Genomic DNA, 18,406 nt, shown 5'->3' on the forward strand with positions numbered 1-18,406 from the left:
TCCAGCCTCCCAGCCCACTCCTCCCTCAGACTCACAAGTCACAGTCCCCAGCCCCTCCCCCCTGAAGGTACCATGGCAACCAAGCCCTGCCCCCCTCACCTTTCCCTCCCCCGTATAGAATCCAGTTTCTGTTTGAATCTTAACTGAGTCTAACCAGTTCCTGCGTGAGACAGGGATGAGCGCAGGGCAAGTGGGGACAGAAAGGGGATGCTAGAGGGGAGGGCAGCCAAGAGAGAGGAGAAACCTGGAGAGGTGGAAAAAGGAAACTGGGGAGAGATGGGGAGAGAGGAAGGGAGGCAGAGTGAGGGTGATAGGGTCAGAGAGAGGCAGACAACTAGGAATAGCGGGAGGGATAGCGGGCAGGGGAGATTTTGGGGAAACTGAGAGAGGAGGAGACTGGGGAGATGGAACCAGGGAAGGGGAGAGAAGTGGGGAGGAAGGGGGCGGAGAACTCAAGGGAAAGAGTGGAGAAGAGATGGGGCGAGAGATTAGCAATCAGGGGAACAAGATGCGGACAGAGGGAGAGAGGGAGGCGGGTAGAGGGACGGGGAGAGAATGAGGAAGAGAGAGGGAGACAGAGAGGTAAAAGAAGAGACTCCAGGAGTCAGGGAGAGATCGAGGAAGAAACAGGAAAGCGGGAAAGAAGGAATTGGGGCACAGGGGAGCTCCCCGAGCTCAAGGGAGCCAGGATCCCGATGTGGTCTCGGCCCTCTGACTCTTCCGCATGGGTTCCCTGGGGCTTCAAAAAGGAAGAGGAGGCAGCAGGGGGCAGAAGGAGCGGGGGTGGGTGGTCCAGTCAGAGATCTACCCTCCACTCTCCTGAGACAACCCCCACCCGCCTTCCCAGGATGCAGCAAGATGTGGAGGCCCTGTGCGGCTCCACCATGGGCACCCCCAGCATGCACAGGGAAGCAGGTACTGAGCCTCGTCCTTCTGTCTGTCTGTGCGGGTGTCTATGTGTGTGGGTGGGGGCTGGGCTGGGGGTTTTCTTCATGCACTGTGTCGTAGCCCTGGCCTGCAGTGTGGCCTCCAGTGAGTCACTGGCTTTCGGGAGAGAGAACCACCCAGACTCTCAGGTCTACCAGATTCCTGAACAGTGGTACCCTTTGGGCCTCACACTACATTTCCCATGAGCCCTTGCTGTTCTCTGGGGACCCGGAACTACAATTCCCATGAACCTCTGGGGCCTTGACTGCTCTTCTGAGGCCATTGTCTCCCTTAGACCCCTGCCTTGGTCCCTCACATTCTCCTTGTCACCCACACTGAGCTCAGCGTCTTACCCAAAAGTAACTCCTCCCTGTTTGCCATCTTCTTCTGGCCCCACCGCTGACCCCGTCTCTGGGCCAGCTGCACCCCCCATTCCCTCCCACAGCCATCAGTCCCCAGTCCCACCTCCCTGCCTACTCTCTCTGCCCCACCCCTGCCTCTCCGTGCCCACAGCCCCAGCTCCTGTCTTGTGCTCTTCCACATGGACCCTTTCTCCATCTAACGCCCTGGGCTCCCGTTTCTCCCCTCCAACCATCACCACACGCCTCCAGAGGGATCTTTTTGACCCCAGTGCTGGCCGATTCCATCTCTCCCCTGCTCACAGCTCTCTGTTGTTCCTTGTCCCTCCAAGGACGGAGTCCCAGATCCTCCGCCTGGTGTTCGAGGCCCCGTGTGTCCTGACACCGGCGGACAACTTCAGGCTTAGGTTCCACAGCTCCCTACTTGCATTCTGCTTTAGCACAGTGCATTCATTCACTCACTCATTCAACGTTTGTTGAGTAATATCTCTGTAAGAATTCATTTGGCTATCAGGTGATAGAAAACTAGACTTAATGTAGTGTAAGGAATAGGCCCTGGCTGGTGTGGCTCAGTGGATTGAGTGCTGGTCTACGAACCAAAGGGTCACCGTTTGTTTTCCCAGTTTGGGCACATGCCTGAGTTGCAGGCAAGGTCCCCAGTAGAGGGTGCATGAGAGGTAACCACACATTGATGTTTCTCTCCCTCTCTTTCTCCCTTCCTTCTCCTCAGTCTAAAAATAAATAAATAAAATCTTAAAAAAAAAAAAAAGGATAAGAAAGTCATCTCACCAAAAAGGAGCCACAGGTGGGGCTTGGTTTGGTTGAGCGAGCAGCTCAATGATGTCATTGAGAACCCCGTTTCTACTTCCATGCTTTTTTAGTCCAGGGAGATATTCCCTTTCGCACACCAGCTAACCTCATGGTCACAAGATGGCTGCCACAGTTCCAGGCATCACTCCTAGAGGTCTTCATCTTAAGAACTCCCAAATGATTACTTCTCATATTTCATTGATGAGCACTCAGTCACCTGCTCGCTCTTATCTCAATTGGTGGCAAAAGGAATGACATTATCATGGTTCTTTTAGTCAGTGGTCCTCAACTTTAGCTACACATCAGGTGGGAGTATTTAAAAAAAAAAAACAACTATACCTAATTCCCCTTCAGATCCAACTTAACCTAAATCTACAGGACTGGAGTCTTAGCATCTATATGTTTTGAATGTTCACTGGGTAATTGTGAAGAACACTGGGGTTGGAACGCATTGGTTTAACCCGGACGGGATATACTGGAGGGAACTGGAGATCAGTGAGCCTGCCTTGAAACTCATGGGTGAAGAATGGACTCCCCACCTTCAAGTGAGGGAAGAAGGACAGAAATGGCCGAAGGGGGTGTCCTTTCCGGGTGCCTTCTATAAGCACCTACTCTGTGTCAGGTGCTGTGCTAGGCGTAACAAATGCCCTGGTGGCAAAACACACCACTCCTCTGCCCTGAGTCCTCTTTTAGTGTCTTTGAAGGACCCTTTCTTCTGGAGACCCCACCTTACACCATCTCTAATCTAGCCTGAGGCACTTACCTAATCAATATAATTAGTGTAGCCCTAGTCAGGTGGCTCAGTTGGCTGGAGTGTCCTTCCGTGTACGAAAAAGTTGTGGGTTCAATCCCTGGTCAGGCGCGTTCAGGAGGCAACCAATCGATGTTTCTCACATCGATTGGTTGCCCCTGTTTCTTTCTCTCTCTCTAAAATCAATAAACATATCCTCACCCGAGTGTATAGTTCCTGGAAAGCTGAGTGGAATTGAGTCGACCAGTTGGCTGGTTTTAAATATCAACATTTGTTCATTTTGAGCTTTGTGGTTTTCTTAGTGGTATTTTGGAACCAATCACATTTTTAGTTTATCAGGTTGCAAACTTTGGCCTAGGCCATCAGAAAGCTCGTGGGTGGTCCCAAGTGTTTTGCCTATAGAGCCAAATGAATGAAATGACCCAGCCTGATCATATGCAGGGCGGGCAGACATGAAACACATCATCTCATGAATAATTAATACCCTAAGATGCCCATAAGTGCTCCCGAGTCTTGGGGCTGAAGAAAATTCTGGGAAGTTTCTGCAGATGACCATATTCTCTTTTGTTTAAAAACCAATGTCCTGCCCTGGCTGGTGTGGCTCAGTGGACTGAGCGTCAGTCAGCCTGAGAAACTAAAGGTCTCCAGTTTGATTCCCAGTCCCAGCACATGCCTGGCTTGCAGGCCAGGTCCCCAGTAGGGGGCGTGTGAGAGGCAACTGATAGATGTTTCTCTTGCCCATTGATGTTTCTCTCCCTCTTTCTCTCTCCCTCCCCCTCTCTCTAAAAAATAAATTAAAAATCTAAAAAAAAAAAAAAAAAAAAAGACCAGCATCCTGAGACAGGCGAGGACATGGGGAGTTCCGGTCACGGAAGGGCAGTGCTTCTGGAACGCAGCAAATGTGCCTGACCAGGCTTGACAACAGCAGGGTCAGATCAGGTGTGGTCTTGTGAGCCACAGGGAGAACTTTGGACTTACTTTGCCTCCAGGATAATTGGGATACTCCAATTGAGAAGTCTTGGGAGGGAGTAGGTGGTATGATCAGATGTATATTTCAAAATGCTCTTCTGATGAGATGACTGGAGAGAGAGAGGAATTAGAGGGCTGTTGTTTAGACAAGAGTGGGGTGTAAGGCACGAGACTGAGGGGCTGGGGTCACAGACTCTGGATCCAGACACCTCGATTTGTATCCTGATTTCTATCAGGGCTTTGTGACCTTGGGCAAACCACCTAGCTTCCCTGTGCTTCCGTTTCATCATTTATTAAACTATGTTATTTCAGAAAGTTGCTGTGAGACAACTTTTGAAAGAAAGTGCTTGGCTTTTTAAGAGGGACTGTAGACTCATAGTTATTTTTATTGTCAAGTGGACAGATTCTAGGAGGAGATGACTGTGTGGGAGACACGGAGGGCAGGCCAGCATGGCTGGAGGAGAATGATCGGAGAGGTGGACGGGGTAAGCACACACAGGGCAGACGCTTTTCTAAGGGGATCTTGTGAGAATGCAGATTCTGATCCAGCAGGTCTGGGGTGGCCCCTGAAATGCTATGTTCCAAACTAGGAGACTTGACCCTGAAGGCAAAAGGAAGCCTCTGAGGGTTGGTAAGCATGGGATGCAGAGACGTGAAAATCACCCCAGCTGCCCTGTGGGAACACGTGGGAGGTGGAAGGATGGGGGTCAGAAAAGGGGACTTACTGGGGTACAAGCTAAGCTTTGTCGATGCCCTGAAGTCAAAGCCACCCAGGAGCATAGTTGTGACATAGCTGAGTGCTGGAAACAGCCTGTCCCGGCTCACAAGAGCCCATTGTTGAGTTTTGCAAACTGGTTGTTAAAACTGTGAGCGGCATGAAATTGGTTGTGGTGGGAGTATGGACATAATGCAAACTGACATGTGCTACAGTCTGGGGGGGGGCGGGGGGGAGCACGCCGCTGAATGTATTGACTTGCGATGAAGGAGACCCTAACACATGCAACAGCTGAGTAAGGGGGTGTCAGAGAAAAATTTTATAGGAGCTGGGCTGACTTAGGTGACTTTGGGAGGGTTTGGGGAAGCAGGGCTGGGCTCTGGGTCAGATGCTGGCAGGACATGGAGGCAGAAGTGAATGGAGTTGACTGGAAAAGAAGCAGCATCAGCTCTGAGCCAAGAGGAGGCCGTTCGGTCATTTTTTTGTGATTTGGGCAGTGTTCACATTTTGTTGTGTTGAGACATGATTCTGGAGTGATCTTATTTTTATCTCCATCCACCATGGTCACAGAGTGGCCTTGGGGGATGTTGGTGTCCTGTGAAATTGTTTACGTCAACAGGAGGGCACCAGAGCCAGACTGGGATGCAGGGCCAGCCCCTGGCTAGCAGGGGCTGCATTCCACATGGTTCAGCTGCTGTAACAAAGAGATCCCCAAACACAACGGTATTAAGAAGACAGTTTATTTCTCTCCTGTGTAATGGGAAGCAAGTGTTCCAGATGGGTGAGACACGTCATCCCATCAGATGACTCAGGGACCCAGGTTCCCTCCGCTCTGTGGCTCCGTCACCTTTAGCATGGTTGAAGCTGGCTGATGTCCACATCTGCATTCTGGTTTAAGGGAAGGGGAAACTAGGGTAGATAAACAATCTTCTTTTAAGCAAATGACTCCAAAGAGGCATCCTCATTCCCTCTAACATTGTGGGTGAGAACTTGGCCAAACATAGCTGCAAGGGAGCCTGGTAACTGTTGTCTCCAGCTGGGCAGCCATGTGCAGGTAAAACTCTAGGATTGTAGAAGAAGGGAAAAATGGCCTATGTGGGGCAACTAGCAGCCAGTCATAAAGAACCAGTTAGCTGACTGTGGGGTTGTCTAGAAGGGCCCAGATTTGAGAGCTGTTATCAGTCAAGTTCTAATCAGAAGGAAGTTTCTGAGAGTGTTGGAAAACCCACAAGCTGGATTCAAATGATGCTGCTGGAGCAAACCGACACTGTAAAGAAGCGAGGCTGGGGTGACTGTGCAATGGGAAGCAAAGAAAGGTGAAGTCCCTTCCTCTTCCTCCCGCCTTTCAGTCTCCCTCCAGCACCACCTTTAGGCAGAGGCTAGTAGGAATCTAACAAGAACCCAGCTGTCAGAGACGAAACAGGGTTGGTAGAGCCTGGTGTGGAAGGGTGGCGTTTGAAGCTGAGAGACAGTAGCTTACTAACAAGAGCTATTCTGAGGGTGGCATGGACAGCACTTGGTGATGCCCATTTAGGCGGGATAATGTGTGAGGAGTACTCAGGGCAGCTGATGCTGGGTTCTCTGTCCTCAGGAGCCCTCCTTGTGGACCCCGAGACCTCAGAAGAGATGCAGGCTTGGAGCCTGAGCAGGCCCACCAAGGCCTCGTGAGTGATCCCCTGCCCCACGATTTCTGACTTCAGCTCCCTGGAGTGCGATGACAGTGACCCCTGGCCTTGGAGGTCCTTGCCTGCTTGCTCTCTCCTCAGGAAGCAGTACCTGCGCCGGGTCCTTGCAGAATATGAGGCGCTAGATCGCGAGCTCCCGTGCATCCGGAAGTTCCCCATGCCACCCACAGCCCAGCCCCTCTGCCTGTGCATGGAGACCTTGGTGAGTGGCCCCCAGCGCTTGTGGCATTGGGTGGGGTGGTGGAAAGTGCACAGTTATGAAGCCAGGTCGACAGAGTCTGAATCCAGGCTCTGGGGCTTACCAGCTGTGGGCTTGGCACCTTGATAGGTTGCTGAAAATTGGCTGTGAATTTGTCAGACTCAATCGTCAAATGTATCACTGTTGATCCCAGAGGGGCAGAGAGATAGAGACAACGGGGGCTACAGAAGAGGAGAGACTGAAACACAAAGAGTCCTGGCTGGTGTGGCTCCATGGATTAAATGCTGGCCTGTGAACCAATGGGTGGCTGGTTTGATTCCCAGTCAGGGCACATACCTGCGTTGCAGGCCAGTAGGGGGCGTGTAAGAGGCAACCACACATTGATGTTTCCCTCTCTCCCGCCCTTCCCCTCTTCCTAAAAATAAATATATAAAATCTTAAAAAAAAAAGGCAAAGAGAAGGGAGACTGAGGACAAAGGGAGTCCTGGTAATTCATCTACAACGAAATTCTGTAAACTTTACAGATCCAGCAAAAACATACCAATGTTCCATATTTTTAGCAGAGTCAAGCGAACTGGTCATTCAGTGTACAAATTCTTTGGCAATCCCTGAGCGAAGTCAGAGGAGGTATCTCAATTAGGGTCTCACTCGTGCAAAAGTTAAGTGAGAAGAGTGGACATAAATGGGACATTTACTGTGTGCCCCTCAGCTGATTTGGGTGACTTCACCCCAACACAAGGATTGCTGTCGTTATTTTAGGGACAAATGCCCACCCCATTGCTCCTCTTCTTCATGGCTTTGAACATGGAACCCTCTCTCCTCCCACACACGCACCCAAGGCTTGCCTTTCTGGAGGAGACCAGTTTCACGACTTCAGTTTAGTTCCTTAGCAATTGTACACACTGTGACCATGGCATTACCTTCGACATGCTGAAAATGTGATGGTGATTAATATATATTTCTGAATGTTAAATAGATTCACCAGAAGTCAAAACCCCCTAGGATCCTTAGTTTTTGACAACTGAACATTCCTTAAAATGTTAATGCTAATATGAATATAAAAGGAAAAGTATGCGACTTAAATCCTTGCGGAAGTCTCCAAGAGCTGCTAAAAGGCTGCCAACTCGTGCAGGTTGCTGGGGCTTTCAGTAGACTGACAAAGCTGGCCAAACTGGTGAATCATTCGGCCAACTGTTCATTGACTTTTGACAAATCAGCTTGGTGAGAATTGATTTTTTTGGAGAGTGACCCTGAATGACAGTAGATGCCTTTCTACCTGAGAGATGCCTGTCCTCCCCACTCTGCCAAGAGGGACAGGCCCCTTTGATCAGGTGTGATACTTGCCCCTCAAATGCCACCTGGGTTTCTGGCAAGTTCTGCAGGTAGGGCTTAGGGTGGGGACTTCCATACTCCCAGTGAACCGGCTGTCATGGGCTGAGGTTCTCTCTCTGACTTCCCAGCCTGAGGAGGACCTTACCCACTTGGAGGTGCTGGAGGCGCTGGAGGCCGAATTACCCGGGGCTATGGAGAGCGGCCGCGTGAGCAGCATCCGCTTTGAGAACATGAACGTCATCTGTGGGACTGCGGGGCGCAGGGACCGGTGAGCCCGCGGCTATTGTGGGACCTGGAGCGACGGGAAGGAGTGGGCCAACGGAGAGCCAGGGCGGGACCTAGAGGGCCCATGAAGGGCGGGGCCTAGGGGCGGAGAGGAGGCGGGGCCGTTGAGGGTTGGTGTCCACTGAGAATGCAGGGAGGGGGTGGAGTCTGGGCTAAGGGACGAGTGGGCGGTCCGGGAAGTTAAGTTAGTATGGGTGGGGCAGGGCCTTGAGAGACTCCAGAGGAGCAGAGTTGATGTGGGGACCAGCCGACGCGGCTGACGGTGGGCACAGGGAAGGGGCGGAGCCGAGAGTGAGTGTGGTGAGGGTCTCGGGCCAGGTGAGATCAGAGAGAAGGCGGGACTTGGAGGTGATGGAACTTTGACTGATTCCGGTGAAGACGGAGACCAGCCATCCCGGGGTTGGACGGGGCGAAGCCTGAACTGAGGGCATTTTAGGGGCGGGGCCTAGCGGTTGGTGTGTAGTTGGGGCCATGTCCAGGAGGGATGGATATTCCAGGCATGGGCCTGAGAGCTACACTAAAACAGTGGGGTTAAATTAAGAAGGGGGAGGAGCCTGGAAATGCTGGGTGATGCTCTGGCCTTGAGCAGCAGTTTGAAAGGGATGGTTTGACCGCGATTAGAGGACAAGACTAGGCAAGAGAGAAGACGGGTTCTAGAATGACCCAGGTGAGGGTCAAAGTATATAGGTTGACCTCGGCGAGAGGTCAGGGCTGGAGAGAGCTTAGGGACGGGGTGATGGGTTGAGGGACCGGAGTCGGTAAACGCACAGGGTCCAGGCAGGGACATTTCGACAATCAAAGGCGGGGCTGGGACCACCAGCCATTACTCTTCTCCCTCCCCCGCTTCTCTTGGCTCGCCCCCTCGCAGGTGGCTCATTACGGTCACGGACTTCCAGACCCGCTCCCGCCTGCTGCGCTCCGGGCTCCGCCTCCGCGGGTTAGCGTACCCGCTAGCTCGCCACGACGAACTGTTGCTGAGCGATTACCGCCTGCACCTGCGCCGCTCCCTGGTCCGACGGCGCATGCTCGAGGCCCTGGGGGCGGAGCCAACCGAGGAAGACTGACGAGTGGGGATGGGCTCCGGCTGCGCTGGCGCACCGCCCAGCTGGTTCGGACGATTCGCGCGGAACCCGGGAGGAAAGGGGGCGTTGCCTCCCCAGGAAGAAGGCGGGGCCAGCTCGAGGGGGTGGATACTGTGAGTTTAATTATAAAGAATGACCTGGTACAAAAGCCATTTCTCTCTGCAAAATCTTGGTGGGGAGTCAGGGGAGATGATGGGGGGTAGGGACGAACCCCCATAATATAATCCCGCTTTACTAATCTTCCCCCAGTCCCTGCAAATGGACGCCTAGGTCCCAATTCCTTGAGGGATGAACTGAGGCCTGCGAGAGGGAGGACCTGGGCGCCGGGGCTTTCCACGCGTGCCGATCCCTGTCTCAGCGAGAACTAGAGGTCTTCATCCGCCTCCCTCCTGTTCCTCCTCCCAGCCCCCCACCCCCTCCTTGGAAGACAATTCTCCGGGCTTTTATTTCAGGTTTTTTTTCTGGATTTTTTTTTGTGTGTGTGAGTTCTAGGGTACTTTTTTCTTTTTTGCATTTTCTTTTGTTATTGTAACTCTTTTTGCTTTGTCTCTCCTCTCCGCCCCGCGCTGCACCCCCATCCAATCCCTTTCCCCTCCCCACCCAGACTTCTCCTCCCCCCCAACCCACCCCCTACACCCTCCCCAACCCCGCGGCACCCATCCAGAATGATCAAGCCCTTGATAGACAGGCGCCGCGCAGGCCCCCTGCGGACGGGGGCATCCGACAAGGGGGAGGGGGCGGGTAGGAGCCCAGCGCGACCTCCGCCCCCTCATTGCCATCCCTCCCCCCTCCCATGACCCTCCCACAAGGTTCCCCGCAGATCCCTGACGTGGTGAGGGGAGAGGGCTGCAAGCACCCTCCCCCACATGGACGGAGCCCCCCCTCCCCCAGGGGGTGGGGGGCAACAGAGGGGGAATGGGCTTGGGGGAAGGAGGGGGAGCTCCCTTCTTTGGCAGCTGAACATGGGGGGACCTGAGGGCAATGCCCTCCCCCCTTTACCCACAGTAGGGGAGGGGGCTACCCAGGGGAAGGGGTGGTTTAAAATTTCCAAGCCCCAGGAATAAAGGGAGGGGGGACGCGTGCGGGAAGAAGAGCCATGCTGGAGGGAGAAGGAGTTTTTGGAGAGATGGAAGTGATGGGGGGTGGGGGTCTTCGTGCAAAATGGAAAGACAGATGGCCCAGGAAGGATGAGAGGAGGGAGGATGTGCAAGAGAGCAAAGACTGGAGCAGGGACCGCAGGAAGGACGGTGAGCAAGAAGGGAGTGTGCATAGGGTCTTCTCTTGCCAGAAAGAGAAAAGAGCGCAAAGGCAGGAGAGAACAGGTGGACTGCGAATGGCCGCAGAAGCTGTTCCTTCACAGGGACAGAAAACAAACCTGCCAGGAAGAGAAATCAAAGTACAAGCCAGAAGTGCGCAGGGAGCCAAGTGTGCAAAAGGCAAGAGGCGGCGGAGTTCCCCAGGGAGATGGAGAAAGTTGCCCAGGAGCGGGCAAGAGCAAGTAGAAATTCAAGTGTGCAGCAAAGCCACAGTGTGCAAGGACATTGTTAAAGGAAAGCAAAAGGCTTCAAAAAAGCAGTGGAAGTGCTGGGGAGGATGCGTGTGCGAGAGCGTGCAAGAAGGTCCACAAGAGGGTCGATGGAGATGGACAAAGACTTGGAAAAAGAGGGGGCATGGGAATGGGAGCCTGGCAAAGAGGAGAGGAAGGAGCATTTGAGAAACAGTTCCTGGGGAGCAAGTGTGCAAGCCATGTGGTAAGAAGTGACTGAGAGGGGGTGGGGTAAGGAGGGGCATCGGAGTGTCAATGACAGGCAAGGGGGGGGAGTAAGGATATTGGGGTTCAAGAATAAGAGGAGAAAGTGCTTAAAGAAAATGCAGTGAAGCGTGTTAGGAGAAGTACATGGGATAGTGAGTGTGCAAGGGTTGAACGAAGAGAAGGGTATTCCAGAGAATGAATATGTGCACGGAGCCTGTGAGTGGGTCAGGGAAAGGGTGTCCCAAGTGTGTCTGCAGCAAGGGCCCAGAGATTTTCGGAAGTGAGGTGTGATAGGGTGGACGCCGAGGGAAGAGCGTGTAAGCAAGAGTTGGAGAGAGTAGGGGGGTGACACGGAGAGTGGGAAAAGTGATGCCAAGTGTGCAAGGGAAACAGAGCTGAGAGGGCCTCACTGGACGGAAGTGAAGGCGGAGTGTGCAAGACAGCGAGAGGGCAAATTTGTGCAAAATTGTAGCCCAGGGAGGGGGAAGAGGCAAGCAGGCGTGCAAAGGAGCGTGCAAGAGGCTGGGGGGGGCTGCTGTGTGTGCCAGAGGCAGGGGGAAGTGAGGGAACAGAGGGGCCTGGAGAGGGGGGAAGGGTTGTTAGAGGGGCGGCAGGTGGTGGAATCTGAGGGCACCCCCTTCCCCTGCGGCCTGGGGGATGACCCCCCATCCAGTCAGGCTCAGGGCTGGCCCTCTATGGCTCTGTCTGTCCCCCCCCTCCCAGAATCGACCCTTCCCTCCTTCTCCATCCCCTCTGAGATTTCTTCCATTCCCACTCCCTCTGCTCCCAGCTTCAAACACACAGTCTAGTATCAGCTGCCCCCTCCTGTGAGGTGCAAATGTCTGGCCGGAATCAGGCCACCTGGTGACCTCCAGCCTTGGGAGATGAGGGCAGGGCACAGTTTTAGCAGAGTCCCTGGCCCAGGGAGAGAATAAGGGTCAGGGGTCAAAGGTCCAGAGGCCAGCGGGCTCAAGGGTTCGGTGGACGGGCTGGTCCGCCCGAGCCAGCCATCACCTCTCCAGGAAAAATTTGAGAGCCCGGTCGATGTTCATGCGGTGGCCCACCCTGGTCACACCCAGATCCACGTAGTCCTCCTTCGTCAAGGCGGGCAGATGGGACCCATCGATCTCGTGGTCTAGGAACCGGGCCCGGTGCTCGGCCAAGCCCAGCCACTCGAGCCAATCAGCCACGTCGAACTTGGTCCAGAACCCCAGAGGTTTCGCGCCAAATGGCTTGTCGGGGGGCAGCGAAAGCAGGCGGGTTGGCGAGAGGGAGCGGGAGGCTCCCGACAAGGCTCCGCCAAGCCCCCCAGACATCCCCGGGTGTGGTGGCACAAAGACAGGGGCGAAGGGGTCAGCCGAGCCTCCTGCCCCTCCAGTGGGAGAGCCGCGGATGTCAAAGAGGCCCGGATAGAGGGGTCCAGAAGGCAGGATGGGCAGGGATGAGGGCCGGGGCGCAGGGCTGACCTTGTGCTCCGAGGCGGGCAGCAGCGAGGGGCTGGGTGCCCGGCGGAGCAGAGGCGGCCGCATCTCGAATTCCACACCCTGGAGGTGGCGGGTGGACGTGGAGGAAGAGGCTGAGGGTGAGGTGGCCCCGGGGGCCGCAGCAGCTGAATGGGGGACCCCAGTTCCTGTGGGGAGTGGCGGCAGAGGTGGTTTGGGCCAGTTCTGAAACAGGCTGCTGACAGGTTTGGAGAGGAGCGAGGACTGGGAGTCTTCTGAGAGCCTGGAATGTGACAAGGGGCGGGGTGGAGGACAGGAGTTTGGGGGGTAAGGACAGGGTGAGAAACAGGAGGAGGTCAAGATACAGGGAGAGAGGAAGAAAGACGTAAGGGTGGGGGTGGAGAGATGGAGAGGAGAGATGGGCAGAGATGGAAGGAGTGAGGGGGTAAGACGGATGCCAGGACAGAAATGAAGGGAGAGAAAAATGAGGACAGGGAGAGGGCGATAGTCAAGAGAAATGAAAGAAAAAGAGACATTAAGTGATAATAATAATAATCGTCACCACTTACTGACGCTCATGTGTGCCAGGCATTGTTCTAAGTGCTTTACAGGTTGCATCTCAATTTAATCCCCACCACAGCCCCGATGCAGGTTACTATTATCATCATCAGCAGCAGCAGCACAGAGAGGTTAAGTAACTTGCCTAAGGACACACAGCCAGGAAGTGGCAGAGCCCGTTTATATGGCACCAAAGTCTGAGCTCTTAACCACTATTCTATACTGCCTTTTGGGTTATGGCCAGTCACAGCGAGTGGAAGACAGGGAGACGGTGGGAGAGGAACAAAAAGAAGGTGAGCGTTCAGGGGAGAGAAAGAGATGGAAGGGGACAGGGAACAGAGAGAGAGAGAGAGATGGGGAGAGGGAGATGAAAGAGAGAAGAAACAAGGGGAGAAAAAGGTTCCCCTCATCCCTTTAGCTCCCTCCAGAACAGTCCAGCCTCAGGGTCTTTGAACTGGCTGTTCCCTCTGCCTGGCTCTCTGCTCCCCCCCAAGTAGCTTTGTCATTTGCTTCCTCCCCTCCTCCAGTCTCCACTCATCTCACCATGGAAACCTCCTCTACCCAACCCATATTTGTATCCCCTTCGCCCCGATGACTTAAATTATTTTGTTGCCTGGCCTCTACCTCTGTCTCATTAGACTAGGAACTCTACGCAGGCAACACTCTGCCTGTCTTGTCCACTGTGGGCCCCTCTCACCCATAACGGCTCTCAGCACACAGTAGGTGCGAAACCAGTAATGGTTCAGCTGTCACCTAAATCCAGCATCCTTTCCTCTACCCAGAATACTTAAGAATACTCAATGAGCTGCCCTAAGATCTCAAAGGCCTGACAAAATCCACGTTCAAATACCAACTATAAGGACATCAGGCCTTCAAACAGAATCAGAGTGAACTCTGCAGATGGGCAAGGGGATTAGAAAACCTCTCTTTGCTCTCTCTGCGTCTGAATCAGACATGTGACTCTACTTTCCTTAGAGCTAAGTCTTGAATGAGCTTGAACGCTGTGGCAATCCTGGCTAGCTAGCTAGCTGCTTTGGAAAACTTTGGCATCCTCCGTTTCTCCAGCTATATTCGTTGGGCCCCTCCCCCTCATCTCATAACGATGGTCTCAAAAACTCTTTTAGGTGGGTACTATGCTGCCCTTTCTACAGAGAGGTGGACTCCTTAGCCTTAGGTCCCCCAGTTAGAAAGTGCAGGGCTGGGACCAGAACCACAAGAAGCCGGGCTCCAGAATCACACACGCAACCACTGTGCCCTAAAGCATGCTGTCTTGAGCCACAGTGGGTTCAAGGGACGTGCAGATTTCAGGGATCTTCAGAACTGACAACCCGCCAAGGAAACAAACATCAGCAAGTTGTGCTCCAACCTCCTTTGTTAATAACTCTGTCCATCATGGCATGCGGGTTGTCATGGTGATGGGAGACCACAGATGCTACTGAGATAAAAGGAAGTTTAAAGCACTTGAAAGCATGTTTCTGTGAGGGCAAACCTCCCAGAGCCAGCCTGGTTTCTGTTTTCTACCACCAGGGACCCGAAAGGGACACAGCTATGGGGAAGGTGGACTCTGGTACCCAGAGCATCAGCCCTTCTGGCCTTCATTGCCAATGACCAGCCTCTGCTTACCTCTGCCGCTGCAGGGAAGAGGTCCTCTCTGGGATGTAGCTGGCTCCCCCGTGGTGGCTGTCCCCGCTTCCCCCGCTGCCTCCCCGGGCCCAGGGCAGAGCACCACCGGCTGCCGAGGAACCCCCAAACTGCTGAAGCTTGGAGCTGAGTTCACTGATGATGCTGGCTTTTACTGTGGCCAAGGCTGAGGCCTGAGGCTGGGCTAGGGGCCCGGGCAGGGGTGGTGGCGGTGGGCCCGGGCCCTCCTCCCAGGGCAGCAACTTCCGAGGCAGGGAGGAGGCAGACGGCAAGGGCACTGGTGGGCCTTCTGGCTCGACAGCTACCGGACCCCCAGCCACACCTGCCGCCGAGGGTCCTGAACAACCACTCAGGGCCAACAGCCCATCAGTTCCAGCCCCTGTCACTGAGACAGTGGGGCTCGTGGGAGTGACAGGGTCGCGGAGTCCCCCACTGGGGCCTGGCCGCAGGCCTCCACTGGCCCCCAGGGCCCGGCCTCGGAGCTTAGAAGGAGTCATGAGCTGTGGGGGGTATGGTGGGCCGGGAGTACCGCTCCCCCCAAAGGCCTGGCCATCCAGGTAGGCCACATACGTGTCCAGAAGCTCCGGACCACTGGCCACACTGGCGGCACCACCACCACCACCACCAACCCCCCCTGCGCTGCCACCACCTTCGGCAGACAGGCTGCTCAGCGTGGATGCACTGCTAATGGTCTCCAGAGGGTGGTCGCTGCTGCTGCGGCTGTCCACCTCCTCAATACCGGAATCCGTGCCGGGGGGAGGGTCTGGCCCCGGCTGCGGGGCTGGGGCGGCGGGGGCAGCGGGGGCGGCAGGGCCTGGTGGAGGGGCGTCCCCAGGAGCCACGGGGGCCCCCTGGGTCAGCGTGGCCACCTCACTGTCATACGAAGTCAGGCTGGATGCGGTGGAGTCCAGGGCAGGAGGGGCCGCGGCGACGGCAGGGGTTGGCACAGGGGGCAATGGGGTCGTTGGGGTGGGCGGGTCCGGCAGCGGGTGCGGAGGCCCCGGGGTGAGGGGCGACTCCGGTTTCTCGAAGCTGTTGGAGAATTCCAGGGGTGGGGGCAGCGGTTCCGCAAAGAGGAATTCGCCGTCTTCCACGTCCACGGAGGGAGCGGGGGGCGGCAGGACCAGCAGGGGAAGCCCGTTCTCCTCACTGCCCCGCGGGGAGGTGGGCGAGGGGGGCAAAGATCGGCGCGGGCTGGGCGGCGGTACCCCTGGGCCGTCCTCCGACGGGGGGACCCTGCCGCCCGCCCCACTGGCCCGAGGCTGACAGTTCTCGAGGAACCGCACGTGTAAAGGCAGCCGCTCGGCGTCCTCGGGGGCTCCCGACCTCCAGGCCTTGCTCACCCCGGGGTGCGGGACCGGCGGCTCGGGCCCCAGCTGCAGCAGGAGGGGCCCGACCCCGGGCGCTGTGGGGGGCAAGCGGTGCAGCAGGGAGCGCCGGGCAGCTGGCGGGCTGGCCGGAAGGGGCTTCTCCTGGCTGCCCAGCCCCGCCCGGTACCCCAGCTCCCGGCGGGCGGGGTCCGGCGGGGAGGCCCCCCAGAGGCGCAGCACTGGCTCATGGTGGGCATGGGGCGAGTGGTGGTGCGGGGTGGGCGGCGGGGCCTCGTAGCGGGGCGATGGGGGCCTGGGAGGTGGCTGGGGGATCCCCCCGCCCTCCGAGGACTCCTTCAGCGCCCGCTCGCGGGCCGCCAGGGCCAGCCCGAGCGGGGAGGCTGGGTCTAGGGCCTTGCCCGTCAGCGGGTGGACCAGGGGCCGCGGCGGCAGGAAGCTGGTGAAGGCGCTGCTGCCCCCGCCGCCCCCGTAGGCGCGGTTGGCGGCCGCGTAGCCCCCGTAGCCGCCGCCCGCGGCGCTCGCCGACTCCAGCCGGAGGTAGGGCTCGGCCGAGAACATGCCTTCGTCGATGGACTTGGAGTGGCGCAGCCGGGGGCCCGGGGGCGCGCCAGCGCCCAGCGCGCTGTCGCCGCCCTCCTCGTCGCCCGCGTCGGTGGAGAGGAAGAGCGTGGAGCGCCGGCGGGCTTCGTTCTGCCAGCCCCCTTCTCTGCGAGCCGCCCCCACCAGGGCCGCTCCGAACTGGCTGGTGAAGTCGAGGGTGGCCGGGCCACTGGGCGAGGCGGGAGTGGGCACGGGCGACGGGGACGGCGGCACCGGCGACATGACCGGGGCGGGGCTGGGCGCCGAGGAGCCGCCGGCGGCCTCGGGCTGGGCCGGGGGCTCGGCCTCGGTGCTGCTGCCCTGGCTGCTGCGGCCGCTGCTGCTGGTGGACGGAGCCTTTATGATGATGGTGGGGATGGGGATGGAGTTCTTCTCTGACGGTGCGGCCGCGGCCGGCGGCGGCTGGGGGGACACGGGGGCCGCCGGGGAGGGCGCGGGCGGGAGGCCGCCGCCCTTCTGCGGCTCGCCCTCGACTTTGGTCTGCTTGACCAGCGGGCCCTTGCGCCCGCGGCCCGAGCGGGCGGGCACGTACATGGCCGCGCTGGCCGCCCGAGGGGGCAGCTGGAAGTAGCGCAGGGCCGGCGCCTGGGAGGGGCCGCCGCCCGCGCTGGCGTGGTGCGACGGGGACGGGGCGCCCGGGGTCGGGCCTGGCCCGCCGCCCCGCCAGCCACGCAGGCTCGGCTGGGGCCCCAGAGCCAGTCGCGGCGGGGGGTCGTCGGGGGAGCCGCCCGTCTCCATCTCCGGGGGGTGAGGGGGGTGGGCGTGGTGGTGGTGGGGCTGCGGGGGAGGGGCGTGGTGGTGGTGGTGGTGTGGCGGGTGGTGGTGCGCGGGGGGCATGGGGCCGCCGTGGTACAGGCTCTTCTCCCGGCCCCCGAGGCGGGTGTCGGGAGGGGAGGGCCCGTCGAAGGAGGCGGGGGAAGAGGCAGGGAGGGGGCCACCTGAGCCCGGGTTGAAGTGCCCTCCGCGGGGGGAGGGCGTGAGGCGGCCGGAGATGGAGGGGGCTGGAGGGGTACTGTACGGGGGCTCTGGGGGGGACGTGGTGGGAGGCGGGGGGATGTCCTCTGAACCCGGTACGGACAGGCTGCGGCTGAACTTCATGGTTGGGGGCGCTAGATAGGGTCTGTCTTCTTCTGCAGCCCCTGGGGAGACACGGAGGAGCCAGGAGTGGGGCAGGGTGGAGGTGGGGGTGGGAGTCTCCCTGGTACCCTATCCCGTAGAACTACAACTATCGGTTAAAATAAATAAATAAATAAAATAATAATAATAATAATAATAATAATAATAATAATAATAGCATCCCTATATGGAAGAAGACCTTCATAAGGATTAACCCAGAGCTTCCGCGGCGCTGGTGCATCCAAATCAGCCTGTAGGCCGCACAGCACCGAACAGCCAAAGAAGCAAAGGGCTGGGGCGAAATTCAGCTGAACTTCCACCCACGGCCAGGAGGGGGCGCCCTTTACAACTCACACAAAAGCAGGGTATTAGTGGTGGTGGCTTGGGGTGAGCAAAAGCAGCTAGAGCCAGGAAGAGATACCATGATTATGTGCATCGTTACAGATGTCTTTTCAAGTACGGACAGACATGACAGGCAATTAGCACTCCACCCCCGTGGCTTCCCAGACAGAACTGCTCAGGATGAGGCTAATGATTATAATAAGAGGAAGTGGACTGGTAGGTATGCGATGTTGCGCAGATTTATAGGTGGCTGACATTAGGTCAATGATGACATACAGGTAGACCTCACGGATGCAAGGGTCCAGACTGGTGGACTGTGGACCCTGGAAGCTGAGGAAAAGCTAGATCCAACTAGCAACACCACTCGGAAGACTGGAGGAGCGAAGTCTTTTGCCTGCTTATCCACTGTCAGGGCCCAGCCTCTGACCCTCGTCTGAAGCCTCTGGCTACCCTCTCCTTTGCCCGGTGCCTCGGCTTCATTCACTGCTTCTCTGCTGAAGACTCCCACC

General features: G+C 57.0%; 2 protein-coding genes across 3 annotated transcripts in view; one reads left to right on the forward strand and one right to left on the reverse strand.

Annotated features, from left to right (window-relative positions):
- Nucleotides 1-848: 848 nt before the first annotated feature.
- On the forward strand, nt 849-9,375 carry C12H19orf81 (chromosome 12 C19orf81 homolog). 2 transcript variants are annotated; one of them, XM_024566271.3, is made up of 5 exons: nt 849-915; nt 6,123-6,195; nt 6,298-6,418; nt 7,876-8,015; nt 8,901-9,375. In XM_024566271.3, exons 1-5 carry the CDS (start codon nt 849-851, stop codon nt 9,094-9,096), a joined length of 597 nt encoding a protein of 198 aa, XP_024422039.1. In that variant the 3' UTR covers nt 9,097-9,375. The 2 variants fall into 2 exon arrangements, 1 of the variants encoding a protein (XP_024422039.1); XR_006656327.2 differs by lacking the exons at nt 849-915; nt 6,123-6,195; nt 6,298-6,418; nt 7,876-8,015 and adding an exon at nt 8,234-8,294 and having other exon boundaries at nt 8,901-9,026.
- A 406-nt stretch (nt 9,376-9,781) lies between these two features.
- SHANK1 (SH3 and multiple ankyrin repeat domains 1) overlaps nt 9,782-18,406 on the reverse strand; it is a 48,925-nt gene continuing 40,300 nt past the window's right edge. The window contains exons 22-23 of the mRNA XM_053915075.1: nt 14,491-17,578; nt 9,782-12,592 (exon numbers count right to left, since the gene is read on the reverse strand). Of these exons, the coding sequence (XP_053771050.1) occupies nt 11,878-12,592; nt 14,491-17,578 (3,803 nt within the window). The 3' untranslated portion in view covers nt 9,782-11,877. The remainder of the gene's footprint in view (nt 12,593-14,490; nt 17,579-18,406) is intronic.

Source organism: Desmodus rotundus, chromosome 12 (genome assembly GCF_022682495.2).
Source record: "Desmodus rotundus isolate HL8 chromosome 12, HLdesRot8A.1, whole genome shotgun sequence".
Classification (NCBI taxonomy): Eukaryota; Metazoa; Chordata; class Mammalia; order Chiroptera; family Phyllostomidae; genus Desmodus; species Desmodus rotundus.

Bases quoted from the DNA above. Each gene is read 5' to 3' on its own strand.
- C12H19orf81 (XM_024566271.3), top strand. From the start codon at position 849: ATGCAGCAAGATGTGGAGGCCCTGTGCGGCTCCACCATGGGCACCCCC. The intron at 916-6,122 runs GTACTGAGCCTC...CTCTGTCCTCAG, and splicing joins CAGCATGCACAGGGAAGCAG to GAGCCCTCCTTGTGGACCCC. The intron at 8,016-8,900 runs GTGAGCCCGCGG...GCCCCCTCGCAG, and splicing joins ACTGCGGGGCGCAGGGACCG to GTGGCTCATTACGGTCACGG.